Below are 16240 nucleotides of genomic sequence, written 5' to 3' on the forward strand. Positions count from 1 at the left end.
CTAATAGCAAATGAGGTGATCGACAACTGGAATAAAAGGGAGACAAGGGGTTATCTGCAAGTTAGACATAGAGAAGGCCTATGATAGCATTAACTGGCAATTCCTCTTGAAAGTGATGGAAAAAATGGGATTCGGAGCTAAGTGGCTAAGGTGGATGTGGTGGTGTATCTCCACAGCCAAATTTTCAGTGTTGGTGAATGGAACGCCAGCTGGATTCTTTCCGAGCTCTAAAGGGCTGCGTCAGGGGATCCCCTGTCCCCTTACCTATTCGTAATGGGGATGGAGTGCTGAGCGTCCTAATCAGAAGGGCTATGGAGGGGGGCTTCATTCAGGTTGCAAAATTCAGTGTGATAGAGGTCGGGCTGTCCACATTGCACATTTGCTTTTCGCGATGATACGATTGTCTTTTGTGAGGCAAAGAAGGAGAACTTAACGAATTTAAGTGGATCTTGTTCTGGTTTGAAGCCGGCGTCCGGGTTAAGAATTAATTGGCTAAAAGCGAGGTTATTCCAGTAGGAGAGGTGCAAAGGATAGAGGAGTTGGCTGTGGAGTTAGGGTGTAGGGTGGGGCAGCTTCCGAATGTGTATTTGGGGCTGCCGTTGGGGGTGCCTAATAAGGCTGCTTATGCTGGGATGGGATTGAAGAAAAAATGAGAAGGAGGCTTGCTCTTTGGAAGAGCCAATATATCTCAAAGGGTGGGAGAATCACTCTAATTAAAAGCACTATGGAAGCATGCCAGTGTACCAGATGTCGTTATTCCGTATGCCCATTTCTGTGGCAAGAAGATTAGAAAAATTGCAAAGAGACTTTTTTGTGGGGGGGGGGGGTGTCTTATGGAGAGGAAAACTCATCTGGTTAAGTGGGATGTGGTGTGTGGAGATAAGGAGAATGGGGGGTTGGGTTTAAGGAAGTTTACTACAATGAATAAAGCGCTTCTTGGTAAGTGGACGTGGAGATTCGCTTCGATAAGGAGGCCCTTTGGAAGTATGTCTTGGAGGCAAAGTACGGTCAGGAGATTATGGTTGGAGGACCAAAAAGGCTGTGGGTGCATGTGGTGTGGGGGTGTGGAAGGAAATTTTAAAGGAAGCTGGCTGGTGCTGGGACAAAATGGGTTCAAGGTTGGGAAAGGTAACAAAATCAGCTTCTGGACTGATGTGTGGTGCGGGGATGCAGCGCTGTCCCAAAGGTTCTCGCATCTCTACAGCTTGGCAGCCAATAGAAATGCAAAGGTTGAAGACATGTGGACCAGAATGTTGGGGAAGGAGGTTGGAATTTGTGTTTTAGTAGGATTTCAATGATTGGGAGGTGAGTTGATAGGTGAGTTGCTTCAAACATTGAAAGGAGTTAGGATTACTTGGGAGGAGGACTCAGTGTTTGGAAGGGAGGGGAAGTGGGCAGTTTAGAGTGAAGGATGCGTACAGCTGGTTGGATAGGGCTAGGGTTGTCAATTTTCCGAAGATAAGATTTGGGTGGGAAGAGTCCCAACTAAAATCATGTTTTTCGCGTGGAAGCTACTTGGGGAAAGATCTTGACTCTTGATAGGATTCAAAAAAGAGGGTGGCAGCTCCCGAATAGGTGTTTTTTGTGTGCTTGCGAAGCGGAAAGTGTGGATCATTTACTTATTCATTGTACAGTGGCTAGAGTTCTTTGGGATTTAGTGTTGGGCTTAGTTGGGTCAAGTGGGTGTTCCCTTATACTGTAAAGGAGGTTTTATATAGTTGGGGGGTTCTTTTGTGGGGAAAAAAAAGAAAAAATTCTGGAATTCCATTCCATTATTCATTTTTTTGGATGGTTTGGAAGGAAAGGAATAGATTAGCCTTTAGGGGGGGGGGGGGGGTCTTAGTTATTCAGAGGTCAAATATTCTTTTGTTTGTAATATCTGGGGTTGGGCTAAATTGTATATGGAAGAGGAGCCGCATTCCCTTTTAGATTTCCTGGAGTGGATTGCCTCCAGCTGAGGGATGGTTGTTTTTGGTCTTTTTGCTTGTTTTGGCTTTGATGCCTTGTATATGTCCTGTATACGCTGAGGTTTTTTGCCTCTATAATGAATTGTGTTTGCTTATCAAAAAAAATAAATTAGTTAAGGATACCTGAAATTTAGATAACTCCACAATAGTATCAAAGTCCTCCTGACTTATAGAGTATAAATCCATGAACTCCACAACTTTCTGAACAGCATCATCCTAGGAATGATGTAACATAGAAAAGAAGCATGTTCAATTAATATTTGGCTTGAACTATTCCAAGTTTGCATATGATAGTCAACAATATTCTTCCAACCTTAGGCAGCATGCGTAGTGGATCAGTCAACCGTTTCAGAATTAGAGTAAGGTAATCAATTCGCAAGGTTCCCCTGCACATTTAAAGCACAGGAATGATTAAGCATCTTGCAGGTAGAAAGAATAGAGAGACATCTGATTGAACTCTTGGCACATGCCAACCCTTGAACATTTACAAAACATTGGAAGGTTAGATCCATGACAACCCAAAGATAGCAAATACAAACAACTCAGACTCCCACTGCATAAAATGCCTGTTTAGAGAATCCTAGAATCAAGTGCCCCTTGTAAAAACCTGATTTCTAGTTCCCATCCAAGAAAAAAAGGCTACCTACAGGTTTGCTACAACACTCCATAAAACCTATAAATTGGAAGGGTTTCATCGACCTCTAATGACATCATCTTAATGGAACACTTCATAAAAAATAATAATAATAATAAATAAAAAAATCATTGTGATTGTCTATAAATACTAAATAATCTTTCCGGTGTCTTGTGGTTTTGAGTAACCAGTTTACCAAAGGAAGCATCAAGTATGACCATCCTTCTACTCCTTCACCCTTCTTTACACCTTTAGACAAATTTTCTCAAACTTCAGGGTCTTCACTCCCAGATCTTTGTACAATAACAGCCCTTTGTACAATAACAGCCAGCCACCTAATCTCTCTATGGTAATCTCATGGAAAGGATTCTAGAAAATATGACCTTACTGGAGGGAGACAAACCCAAGTTAGAGAGGAAAAATGTTTGTCTTTTCTTATGTCACACTTTTGAGTGTTAAATCATATATTTTAAACTTGGATGTATGCTAAGTCCCATTTGAGGACTAATGTTTATATCTAGTGAAGAATGCAACAAAAAAAGAGAAAAAAAAAAAGTGATTTGGGCGAGTTTAAGGTAGCAAAGAAACCAAGGTTGGTGAAAGAAAAGCCAAGCAGCAGTGGGAGACTTAGTGGTTCAAGGCATGGAATGAAGGAGTGAAGAAATGAAGAAGCATTGTCTACATTGTAATTTAGATATGAATTTCAATGTGAAAAGTGTCTTCTGGTGGCTATTTCATAATTCCAAAGTGAGAAGAAAGGGAAATGAGGAATTTTGATATCATGTTGGTGTAATGAACTGTGCTTTTTTTGGAGCCTAATCAGTCATATCGAAATTACAATGTCACTAGAATTTTTTATACCAGAGTTCCTTGTGTCATATTCAGTGAGCCATATCAGAATTTCGGTAAAAAGAGTTCCATATTGAAATCCCATTCCAATAGCACCTATGTTGGTATAAGTTCATATTGGTTTTCTACCCAATTTTCTATGCCAAAAGTCTGGTATCGATTTCTGGCAGTATCTTTAGACGTGCATATCGATTTTTCATCTATATTCTGACGCCATTTTTAATATACCAGCAAACTTTGTTGTGCCAATGAAAGAGAGGCTTTTTGGAAGCAAGTTATCAGTCAGAAATATGGTGTGGGTAATGGGCGGAGAGTGAAATTTTGGAAGGACAAGTGGAGATGAGCCTCTTTGTGAGTCATTCCCCTCTTTATATTCCATCTCCTTGTCTAAAGATGCTTGGTTGTCGGATGTTTGGAACCCAGACAATGATGGGGAGGGTTGGACCCCTCTTTTCTCAAGGGCGTTCAATGATTGGGAGATTGAGATGGTGGAGTGTTTTATGCTCAAGATCCAAACTTTTAGGGTGCAGAGAGAGGATGAAGATAGAGTGGTTTGGACGGCTTCAAAGAGTGGTCATTTCTCAGTCAAGTCATTGTATTCTATATTGGAGCCCGGAGACTCTCATTTGTTCCCTTGTAATAGTATTTGGAGAGTGAAGGCACCTCCTAAGGTAGCCTTCTTTGCTTGGGAGGCTTCTTAAGGTAAAATCTTAACTTTGGAGCAAGTTCAGAGGAGAGGATACTCTATGGCAAACAAGTGTTTTTTTTTTTTTGATAAGTAAAGGATATGCATTCAAAAGGCACAACGCCACAAGGTATACAGGGAGTATACAAGGCAGCTAAGGCCTCAAAAAACAACAAAAAAAAAAATCACCTCCCTTTAAGTGGAAGCTATCCACTCTAGGAAGCCTATAAGGGAGAACGCCTCCTCACCTACATACAATTTGGCCCAACTCCACAGATTACATACAAAAAAATTCTTTAACTTCTGAACATTCAACACACCCCCCCTAAAAGCTAATCTATTCCTCTCCTTCCACACCGTCCAAAAAATACACAACGGAATGGCGTCCCAAATCTTTTTCCTTTTCTTTCCCACAAACGAGCCCCTCCAGCTAGCTAAAACCTCCTTTACAGTTTCTGGAAAAACCCATTTCACATCAACTAAACCAAAAACAATATCCCATAGAGCTCTAACCACTGTACAATGAATAAGGATATGATTTACACTTTCTTCCTCACAACCACACAGGAAGCAGCGATTTGAAAGTTGCAGTCCTCTTCTTTGAAGTCTATCCAAAGTAAGAACCTTCCCCCACGTCGCCTCCCACGCAAAAAAAGCAATTTTAGTTGGCACCCTTGCCACCCAAATGCTCCTTGATGGAAAGTCTGTATCATCAGACCTCGCCAAGAAACTATAAGCTTCCTTGACCCTGAACTAACCATTTCTTCCTTTCCTCCACAGGACTGAATCTTCCTCCAAAGAGGGTTTGTGACCCCTCAATATATAGAGAAAATCCCCAACCAACTCCAGCTCCCAATCATTGAAGTCCCTCAAAAAATTTAGATTCCAATTTCCTTGACCCGAATTTTGATCCCACATTTCCTCAACCGTTGAGTTCCTTTGAACCGCCATACCAAAGAGATGAGGAAAAAAGTGGGACAGCGCTGACTCTGAACACCACACATCTGTCCAAAATCTGATCGTGTTGCCCTTCCCTACTCTGAAAGTCATGTTATCCCAACACCACTCTGATTCTTTCCAAATCTCTTTCCAAACCCCTACTCCCACCGCCCCATTAGCCTTCTTTGGCCTCCAACCAAAGTCCTCTTGCCCATACTTCACCTTGATCACTTGCTTCCAAAGATTATCTTTGTCACAAGCATACCTCCATATCCACTTGCCAAGTAAAGCTTTGTTCAACATAGCTAGCTTCCTAAGGCCTAGCCCACCTTTATCCTTGTCTGTACAAACCACCTCCCAATTTACCAAATGAGTTTTCCCCTCCATATTTCCCCCTCCCCACAAAAAGTCCCTTTGCACTTTCTCAAGCCTTCTAGCAACAATCTTGGGCATTCTGAAGATAGACATTTGGTAGATTGGCATGCTAGCCAAAGTGCTTTTTATTAAAGTGACTCTTCCCCCTTTAGAAATATATTGTCGTTTCCAAAGAGCTAGTCTCCTCCTGACTCTCTCTTCCACCCCATCCCACATATAAGGCGCTCTATTGGGAACCCCTAATGGAAGACCCAAGTACTGAGAAGGTAAGGACCCCACCCTGCAGCCTAGCTCAACAGCCAACTCCTCCATCTCCACCACCTCTCCAACTGGAATGATTTCACTCTTGGCTAAATTAATCCTTAGGCCTAACGCTGCTTCAAACCAGAATAAAATTCAACTTAAATGAGTTAGATGATCCTTTCTGGCCTCACAGAATATAATTGTATCGTCAGCAAAAAACAAGTGAGAGATGTTCAAAGGAGGTTCACTACCACCCCTTATGTTACACCTTGATAAAAAAAACCCCTCCACAGCTCTCCTAATAAGAACATCTAGCACTTCCATTCTCATAACAAAGAGATAAGGGTACCAGGGATCTCCTTGTCTAAGACCTTTAGTGCTAGGAAAGAAGCCTGCAGGCACTCCATTAACCAACACTGAAAATTTAGCTGAGGATAGGCAGCTCCACATCTACCCCACCCACTTAGGCCCAAAACCCATTTTTTGCAACACCTTCAACAAAAACTTCCAATTGATATTGTCATAAGCTTTTTCTATATCCAGTTTGCATATAAGGCCCTTTTCTTTTTGTTTCTACCACGAGTCTATCACTTCATTTGCAATTAAGGAAGCGTCAAGAATTTGTCTTCCCCTCACAAAGGCATTCTGAGAAGTAGAGACCACCTTTCCAACTACTATCTTCAATCTGTTAGCTAGCACTTTAGCCAATAACTTGTAAAGCCCCCCCAGGAGACTAATAGGTCTAAAGTCTCCCAAGTCCTCAGCCCCACTTTTCTTGGGAATCAATACCAAGAAAGTATTGTTAAGGCTCTTGAGGAAAGAGCTATGTTAGTAGAATTCCTTGAACATTTCTAGAATCTCCTCTTTAATAAACTCCCAACAATTTTGCCAAAAAGCCAAAGTGAAGCCATTCGGGCCAGGGGCTTTATCCCCATTCATCTCCATCAGAGCCACATGGATTTCATCCTCTGTAAAGGGCCTCTCCAAATTCACAGCCTCTTGTTGGCTGATCTGATCAAGCTGAAGTCTCCCAATATCTGCCTTCCACCCCGTATCTTCTGAGAGTAAATTTTTAAACGCATTAGCAATTCCTTCCCTAATTTCCTGCTCCTCTAGAAACCATTCCTCATTGATCTTAATTCTCTCCAATGAATTATTTCTACGGTGAGCACTTGCCATGCGATGAAAGAACCCCGTGTTTTTATCCCCCTCCTTCAGCCATGTTTCCCTTGAGAGCTGTCTCCAGTGAGTTTCCTCCATAATCACCCATTTTCTGTAATTTTCTTTTGCCTCTTTCTTAAGCTCTGTTTCCCCCACTGTCAGAATTCTCTCATTTTCCTCCCTATCCCAGAATTCCACCTGCTGCAAGGCTATAGATTTGTTGCACTCCAGCTTACCAAAGACTTCTCTATTCCAAACTTTCAGCTTCTGTTTGATTTCCTTCATCTTAGTAGCCAACTTGTAACTAGCACTGCCCCTAACAACAATTCCTTGCCACCAGCTGCGCACAAGCTCTTTAAAGCCCTCAGCCTTAAGCCACATATTTTCAAATCTGAATGGAGTCGGGCCTCGTCTTATCCCACCCCCCACTAACATGATTGGGAAATGATCGGATACCGGACGGGGCAGCCTACACTGATTAATCCCACTGAATTGGTCTATCCAGCTAGGAGTCACAAGGAACCTGTCCAATCGTGCCCAAGTCTGATTATTTTGGCCCCCATTCCAAGTAAATTCTCCCCCCTGAAGAGAAAGATCCACCAGCCCAAGATCATTCACAATTTCAGCAAATTTCCTCATTGCTGAGCTAATTCTCCTCTGGCTACTCCTTTCCCTTGGAAACAAAGTGATATTAAAATCCCCCCCTAAGCACCAAGGGTCTTCCCACAGCCCTCTAATCGCCCCAAACTCTTCCCATAATGCATCCCTTTCCACTTTGGAGAAAGGGCCATACACTCCCGTAAAAACCCAGACAACCCCATTTTCTACGTTCCGGAATCTGCAAGATAATGTAAACTGTCCCTCCTCCCAATCTAGAATGTCCAAAGACCTTCTATCCCAGCATATGGCAAACATGTGTTTTTTATGTCTCTCTGAAGTAGAGACGGTGGATCACCTTTTACTTCATTGTGTAAAGACGCGGGTTTTGTGGAATCTCGTTTTCTCCCTATTTGGTGTGGCTTGGGTTCTTTCGTGTTCAGTGAAGGAAACTCTTCTTCGGTGGCATGGAGCTTTTGTGGGGAAAACTCGTAAAAAGGCTTGACAAATGACCCCCTTAGGTATTTTTTGGTCAGTTTGGAAGGAAAGCAACTTGTTAGCTTTTGGGAATGAGGAGCTTTCACTTCATAGATTAAAGTATTCTTTTGTATGTAATATTTGGTCTTGGGTTAGAGTGTCTATAGTTTTGAGTCCTTCTTCTCTTGTTAGTTTTTTGGATTGGCTAGGCTCTAAGTAGGGGTTTCGAGCCTTTAGGTTGCTTTTGTATACTCCCTGTATACTTTGAGGGCACTGTTTTTTGTGCTTCCTCTTTTTGTTGAATACATTTCTTTTTATCTATAAAAAAAAAAAAAATATATATATATATATATATATATATATATATACCAGCAAACTTTGTACCTGATATTGGTTTTGTATTGAAATTCTGATGCAATTTCAATACAACCTGCAGTTCACTTAGTGCTATCAAAATTTTGATATCAAGAGCATTTCACTTTGTTTTCCAACATATTTGAGACCATTTTGAATTGTAGTGCTCCGAGAGTTGTTCTTCCATGACTTTTCATTAGTTTTTGTATAATTTTAGGAATCTACCAATTAGGAATAAGGTTGTACCTGTGTACATGCACTATTGCTATTAGAGACATCAATGTATATTGGAAATACATAGAGGATTTCTTTTTTTCTTTAGTTTTCAATAAAGCATTAGCTTTTTCTTCTACTTTCCTTTTCTGGTCCAGAGAGGTAGAATAAAGGTCAAGAATTCACAAAAGTAGTCATAGCACGATAAAACTTTGATTGATTTGTCTATGTTTTTATGTTTAATGGGTTGGAAGCAATCCTCTATGTAGTTCGGCTTAGATTAGGTAAAATAGATAATCACCGAGGTACTAGTGATGCTCATGAACACCCTAATCACTAGTTAACTTTACTTGATCCATTGTGAAAAAAGTCCAACAGGCGAATCTACAAGATGGATCTTGGTTATGATTGCATAAACATGAAATTAAACTAAGATATTTCATTGGTTTAAGAGATTTATTTTCCAAGGTAAAAATTCAAGTTTTGGTTGTGAATTGATCTTAAGATTTAATTCGATCTCAAACAAACTTTGATCATAAACCCTACATCAGAAACTGTTTTTTCTTCATGAATTTAACACTAAATTGTGAAACTCTCTGGATGCATTCCTTTTAATTACCTAGTCTTGTTAGATATTTTAAATAATTGTTAGATCTTCACTCGTATTGGTCCCAAAGGATGACATTAATGTTGATCCCAAAGGACGACAATCCAGATACTACAAGCCATGGTGATACTAGTTTTTCTTAACTGGAGTTGTCATGTATTTAGGTTTTAGTATATTAATAACAGAGATTAACGGTCAGTAACCAGCCATGTACATATAATATGTACAAGCAACACATCAAAGAGGACAAACCTAAACCTCTGTCTAGCTAACAAACCCCCATACTATCAACAAAATCTAAAAAGGATAAATTAGAAGAACCTAATCCCTCGTTATTCCACAAAACAATATCTTAGAAGCACAACTTTCACCACCAAGCATGATTATTCCACTCCTTCAAAAGTTCTACTATCGCGCTCTTTCCAAGTCATCTAAAATAGATATAAAGGAATCAACTGTAGCTCCCACAAAGGTACCATGGCAATTAAAAAGAACATCTCCAACTGAACAAAGAAGCACCTAGGGAACACCAAAGATCATAGCCCAGAAATGGATGAGGATGTGAGTAGCAGACTCAAGATCTTGATTGCAAAGTCAGCAATAATCAACTATACTCCAGCCTCTCCTCATGAATTGGTCCATTGTCAGAATTTTCTCTCATGCTGCTTCTCATCCCCTTTCCCACACCTCCCCCTTTACAGACACAAACCAAAATACACCTCACTGGAGGGCACTCTGGAATTTCAAATCAACTTAGAAGGGAATATGGAAGCATTTTGGAAAGCAGAGGAAAGTATAGGATCTGACGGAGATTGAGTCTTGAGTAATCTTCAAAACTAACTTGTCCCCCAAGCAGCTTGAAACAAAAGAAGGGGCTTAATAGCTGCAACAAGGAATACACAAAAGCCACTCCCAGTCCAAAAAATTCCTTCTAAACCTAGGATTCCAACAAATCCTGTGCCAATAATCTGCTGGCCAAGTCTCTTTATGGATTACAAGATTGAATAACCCCAGAAAATAATCGTTTTAAAGGATTCTCACCATTCCAAGGATCTTGCCAAAATCTGACCCTGACACCATTGCCAATGGCAAATCTTGACCTCAAGAAAAAATCAGTCCCACCCTTGCTAATAGCTTTCCACAAGCTTGAACCGTATGCTTCCCTACCAACTTTATGGTTACCTAAAATTGTCAGCGGTAAGCGATAGACAGTGTACACCGGTAAGATCCCTATAGTAACCACTGACCATTCTAATCAAACCTCCAGGACCTTCTTTTCCTGTGTTCCCTCTTGAACTACCATTTATGTTCAGCTTTAGCCAACCAAGGGCAGGTAACTCCCATCTACTGAACCTAACTACTACAATTCACTGCCTTTCTCTCGAAATGTTTGAAGGAAGTTCATGGCAACATAAAAAAACCACCTAATCCCACCCAAGAAATGCCTGTCACTCTCTCCCATTTTATTTTTTAGAAACTGAATTCCATGGTGCTTTAAGAACATCCAAGCAATACTTAAAAAAAGAAAAAAGAAATTTTTAAAGACCATCATCCTCATAAAACTTGGACAATAAGATCTTAGTTCACTACATTGACAAAAGAAGTCTTTTTCCTTTTTCTTTGGCCACAAAAGCGCTCATTATGATACATTTATATTTTCAATGACTGTTAATTATGTTAATTTTTAATTGATTTTTTGTTGTTCTAATGTGCAGTAGGCCATCAAGCCAAGATTTCAAAGGAGTTTCCCATGTTTAACACATTTTATCCATCTAGACATATCATAGCTTCTAACTTGACACATACACTAAGAGCTTCATTCACTCAGAATCAGATCCAGACAACTTGGGTCCACATAGTTCTTACTGTAGTGTCTAATTTAAAACTTTTTCACTTGTAAAAATATCATCCTAGTCAATGATAACTAAGCAGTTTCTGTTCAACTATTTTGCATCAATAATTGAACCCAAATCATTAGCAAAGACATCATGAATAAAATCAATGCTCAGGTGTTTTAATAATTAAATATCAGCATTAGTGACCGGATATACATGTGTGTTAGGTTAGTAACATGCAGAAGCTTAAATATCGAACAAACATGCCTTCCAGAATTAGATTCACGAGAAGCAAGAAGATGAACATGCAGATCCTCCAAGAGTCTCTTATTTTTTCCCATTGTTGAGTTTTTTCCCAGCCAGCCACCAAATCTATTAAAATTGCGTTCTCCCTGCAAATATGAAGCCAACCCATACAATTATGTAAAGAAATAAGAGCCCAAATAGCTCGTATTCACTTTGACAAAATGATTCTGGTTTCAAAAGAAACAATATCTCAATCCAACACTTTTAAAATAAAAGTCAGCCACAAAAAAATAAAATTCAAAGTGCTGATATCTGATGTATAACCCATCCATTGAATGGTGACCAAGAAGGCAATGGATCCAACCACAGTGCTCTAAATAGTTCTTCCATAGATGGAAACACAGAAGTTAATTCTAATGAAAGAAGTTGTTTAAGAAAAAAAAAAACAGAGAGAGAGAGAGAGAGAGAGAAGCACTGGCTTAAAAATTTTGATAGCAACTAATATTTCCAGACAACAATTGCAACAGTCAATATACTTTATTTACAAGTAGAAAGAGTTTGTGAAAAAGATCCCAAAAGAACTCGATACTTGCCTTAAAACTTCCCCTGCAATATTTGTCTTTAAAACCCATTATATGACATAAAGATAAGCTCACTGAGAGACCCAACACAAAAGCACTTGCCTAGTTTCATCCTTTTTGAAGCTAGAAACTATGGTTCATTGCAGTCCACATTACTGTGGATTAACCATGGTTAAACCATTTTCTTTTTTCTCTAACGCACTAAATTTTATGCTACTGACCATAGGCACATTTGTTCCCATCAACAAAACATACTAAATCCATAAATGATAGCAATCCTTTTAAAGACTAGATAAGTTATGGTTTTGCAGTTAATTTAAAATAAATAAATAAATAAGACAAACAGTGAGCAAATAAAATTCATCATCTTAAATGAGCTGAGTAGATGGATGCTAAAAATCAATATTAATCACTAAAGAATAGCAAATGGAAAAACAATAGTTTCCCTAAGGAAAAAGAGAGCATGTGAGGCAATCAAGTTACATGTCCATCACCTGGACATCCGTACCTGTTCAAGTGTCTCCCTTTGCCCATGCAAGAGTGCAGCGCTGAAGACAACAGATTACAAAACAAAATAACAAAAAAGGCAATTAAGAAACCAGGGAATTTGGAACCTAGAATTTGTAGTGAAAAGGAAAATGCCTTTTTCAATAATAACAATATACTTTTGATTTTTGGATCATTCTCATTTCTTTAAGTGCTTGCATTTTGTAAAATGCAGAAAATAATATCTTGACTTTTTTTATAAAAATGAGCCATTTTTAGGAAATCTCATGTCTTTATCATTTTCCCTCTTCCTGTTTTACCAAACATGTTTCTATCATTTTCCTTTTTCCTGTTTTGGAAAATAGAACAGTTCTCGTTTCTGCTTCTAACAGGCACTTAACATTCTTCAAAGCCAAATCAAGAAACATACGGAGTTATACAGGATGCAAAGGAGCCAGCTTGAGAGAGTTGCCACTGTCGATATCTTCGAATCTGTACATTAATTATATCCCCATCACCAATAGACTCAGCAGCACGAGCAAGCAAGCTCATCCGTTTCACCCCATTGTCATCCTTACCAGCCAAAGTTGGCCTATAATTGATATAGTTTTCCTGCAATAAAAAATTCACAAATAAAAATTAGTCTTTAATTTTTTTCAAAGAATTGTTCAACTCATCTACATTCATAATTAAGCCACACCTTAGGCTCCCCACTTTGGCATCAATCACTTAGTTTGCACAATGTGAAATTTCTTCCCTCACCCATGTTCCCATGTAGGTGGCTATGCTTAGTAAAGATAAAATAAAATAAAATCCACACTGTACCAAAGTCAAACAATATCTCATTTTTCTCTCTCCTTATTGTTCACCTTTGGGAAGTTATTCCCTTCCAGACCTTCCCATAACTTTTCACTGACATCATTAAGCATTTTCCTCATCACATATGATACATGTCATGTCTTCTAAAAATAAAAGGAAAAATGAAACAGAGATGAGCTCAGTCCTTCAAGAAAATGAAGAGGCAAAGAAACAAAAAAGACCAAGAACACAATCAAGACAAATACATAATGAAACCACAACAGGAGAAACTGATCCCAAAAGACTAAGAGAAGAAAATCCCTAACAACCTCAATTATGGATGGCACTCCCCTATTAACAAAAGCTCTTGGCTTCGAAATTAAGGAGGAAATCATTTCTTTAGACAAATAAAATATCTATCACATCCACTGATTGTACCTCCAAGGAACACTTTCCACCAAAAGGCCCCTACTTATGCTGCACTGCTACAGATACAGGTAATAGCGTCTAGAAAATTTACTAGGTGTCAGAACTGGAAAGCCACATTAAGACATGTTCTATGTCTAGATTCATACACATTAAGCATTCCTAAAATCATGAAGAATTATGCAAAAGAAACTAAAGAATTAAAGCAACTTACAGTCAAGGATGAAAATATCAGGAATTTGCAAAATATCAGTAGTTAGATATTATGAAAATATCAGACAGAAATTCTGAAAAATTGTTTCATTTAGTTGGAAATTAATCAAAACTCATAGAAATATTGGGCAAAAAAATTCTAAGAAATGATAAAACAAGCAATAACATACATTAAGGTTTTTTTCCTTTTAAGAAAACAGTACATACATACACACACATACATACATATATATGATCAGACAACAATATGCAAACTTAAAAAAGATATTTAATATTTAAATAATGATCTATTTAGTATGGATGTGTTTAAGGATATAAAAAAAAATGATGATATACATATGCTTATTTTTTTGTTTAAAATGTTTTTAAGTTTGTTTAAAACTTTATGCTTTACTATATAAACTAAATGTATATAGTTTATGTCCATTAATAATACACATAAAAAGTGGCTTGGCGATAAAACCCTAGACTTATTAGGAGGCTCAGGTTCGGGCCCCCACCTTACACTATTAAATTTAAAAACAATTGTGAAGGGGCCAAGCTTTGAGAAAAATCAGAAATGGATCACCAACATATCCAGAAAAATCAGTGATAAATTGGCAAAATATCACCAATGCAGAGAAATTCGCCACAAAAATCAGAAATTGGCGCTCTTTTTCGGGAAAATTGTTGATGACTGTCTATATACCACCTTCTGTTTCAGGTCTCGCAGAAACCTGTTTTTTCAGCCCAAATTTTCTCCGATTTTCAGGGAAATTTTAATCCTTGCTTACAGTGGCAAAACATCAGTCCAGATGTGAATCATGGACATCAGACATGAACTTTGCAATGAATTTGGAAAACAGTGAATATTTAAAGGCAGAAAAAGAACACAAGGGCATAAAGAAATCGTTTTTTCCCTTACAAATTAATACACACACACGCACTAATGAATTAAGAAAAAAGAACAATTCAAGCTCCAGATTATTACTAAGCAGCTAGAATCAGCATGCAACTTTCTCAAAGATCATATTGCCTAAAGCCTACAGGAAAAAAAAGAGGGGGCAGTGAAGTTGGTAAACTCCATCTTTGAGGTTCTAAAGTGGTACTTCATGACAACCACCTCAAAAGCATTTACAGACATAACTATTTATATTTTCAATTATTTAATGATAAAGACAAAGTGTGACATCTGGCCAAAATCACTGAACAGGATAATGCTGGTCAAGTCTAACAACATAGCAGAACAATTTAAACTGTAGCAAAATCATTTCTTGCTAGATTTTGAAATTGAAAAAAAAAGAGGGGTGGGGGAGGGAACAGCAGTATAAAATAAACGACCCTGCATCCCACCCCAAATACAAACTAAAAATAGATGTAAATAAATAAATAAACAATGATCAAACTGCAGGGTTTTAAATTTTCTTTGCTGAATTTAAGTGATGCCAACCTAACATATTTTTGCACAAGCTGGGAAAGAACCTGAATAAGAAGTGGAACTAGATCAGGGTCACTCATGCTGAGCTCAATCCGCTCATCCATTCTCAGCTTTCCCCCATTAAAACCAAACAGCCTACAAGCAGAAAGATAAGGTATTTAGAACGTATCCTTTAGGTATAATTAGAAACTTTAAAATCCTGAGGGTATTCAAATTTATTAAAGATGAGACTCCTATCACATAAGCTTTCACTTTATATTAAAGAAATAAGCTACAGACTGATACAAAATCGGTTACATTAAGCTGTATACTATACAATCACAAAAATGTATACCATCATAAGGGTTAGATTTTATAGATTTCAGTATATATATATATATATATATATATATATATATCTTATGATAAGAAATTCCAGCAAAGAAATGGGCTTTGCAAATTCTAAATAGGATTAAATAATTAATCACCAGAACTTTGAATTTAGACATCCCAAAACTGCAGAATTACCAAAATACAGTTGAATAGCTCAACTGATTCTTTCTTTCCTTTCCTTCCTGATCATGAATAAACTTTAAAGGGCTCCACTCACCCCTATAGTGGCTGAAGTTTTGGTTCAATTAACATAATCAATAATTACTGTAATGAAGGAAACTCTTTATTGTAACAAAGTAAAATCTGTCAAGCAATCAAATACCATACACTGGTACTCTATGAGAAAGCATACTGTCAAGCAATCAAATACCATCCACTGGTACTCTATGAGAAAGCATACTGTCAAGCAAACAAATACCATCAGTGGTATTCTATGAGAAAGCATAAAGCATGTAAAGAAATATGGAACAGCATTGTGTTGAAAAAGCAGTGAAATTATTCGTACTTATCAACAGCCACAAATGGTGAAATATCTTCATCTTTTGCACTGCTCAGAAGCCGCTGCCTTACATCATCATATTTAATGACTGACATGGAGAGGCTCATGTACTGCAACTGGTTTAGTGCCATGCGCATATCTCCATTAACTCTTTCTGCAAGTTCCTCAAGGGCAATCTATGGATAACAGATAGCAAACTCAGAGGATGGTTACTGGTCATGATTGAAAAAAGGGGCAACCAGAAGAGCTCACCTTGCACACCATTC

General features: G+C 38.2%; 1 protein-coding gene across 2 annotated transcripts in view; it reads right to left on the reverse strand.

Moving 5' to 3' along the window:
- Nucleotides 1-16240, reverse strand: part of LOC117915912 (replication factor C subunit 1) — a 33635-nt gene that overhangs the window by 5408 nt on the left and 11987 nt on the right. Inside the window, exons 13-19 of one of the 2 annotated variants that reach the window (XM_034831652.1) lie at nucleotides 15981-16150; nucleotides 15148-15238; nucleotides 12680-12861; nucleotides 12272-12311; nucleotides 11204-11328; nucleotides 2281-2353; nucleotides 2091-2183 (exon numbers count right to left, since the gene is read on the reverse strand). In XM_034831652.1, the coding sequence (XP_034687543.1) occupies nucleotides 2091-2183; nucleotides 2281-2353; nucleotides 11204-11328; nucleotides 12272-12311; nucleotides 12680-12861; nucleotides 15148-15238; nucleotides 15981-16150 (774 nt within the window). Of the gene's footprint in view, nucleotides 1-2075; nucleotides 2184-2280; nucleotides 2354-11203; nucleotides 11329-12271; nucleotides 12312-12679; nucleotides 12862-15147; nucleotides 15239-15980; nucleotides 16151-16240 lie in introns of both variants that reach the window. The other variant, XM_034831653.1, reaches the window with a different exon arrangement.

The sequence above is a fragment of the Vitis riparia genome, chromosome 6 (genome assembly GCF_004353265.1).
Source record: "Vitis riparia cultivar Riparia Gloire de Montpellier isolate 1030 chromosome 6, EGFV_Vit.rip_1.0, whole genome shotgun sequence".
Taxonomy (NCBI): Eukaryota; Viridiplantae; Streptophyta; class Magnoliopsida; order Vitales; family Vitaceae; genus Vitis; species Vitis riparia.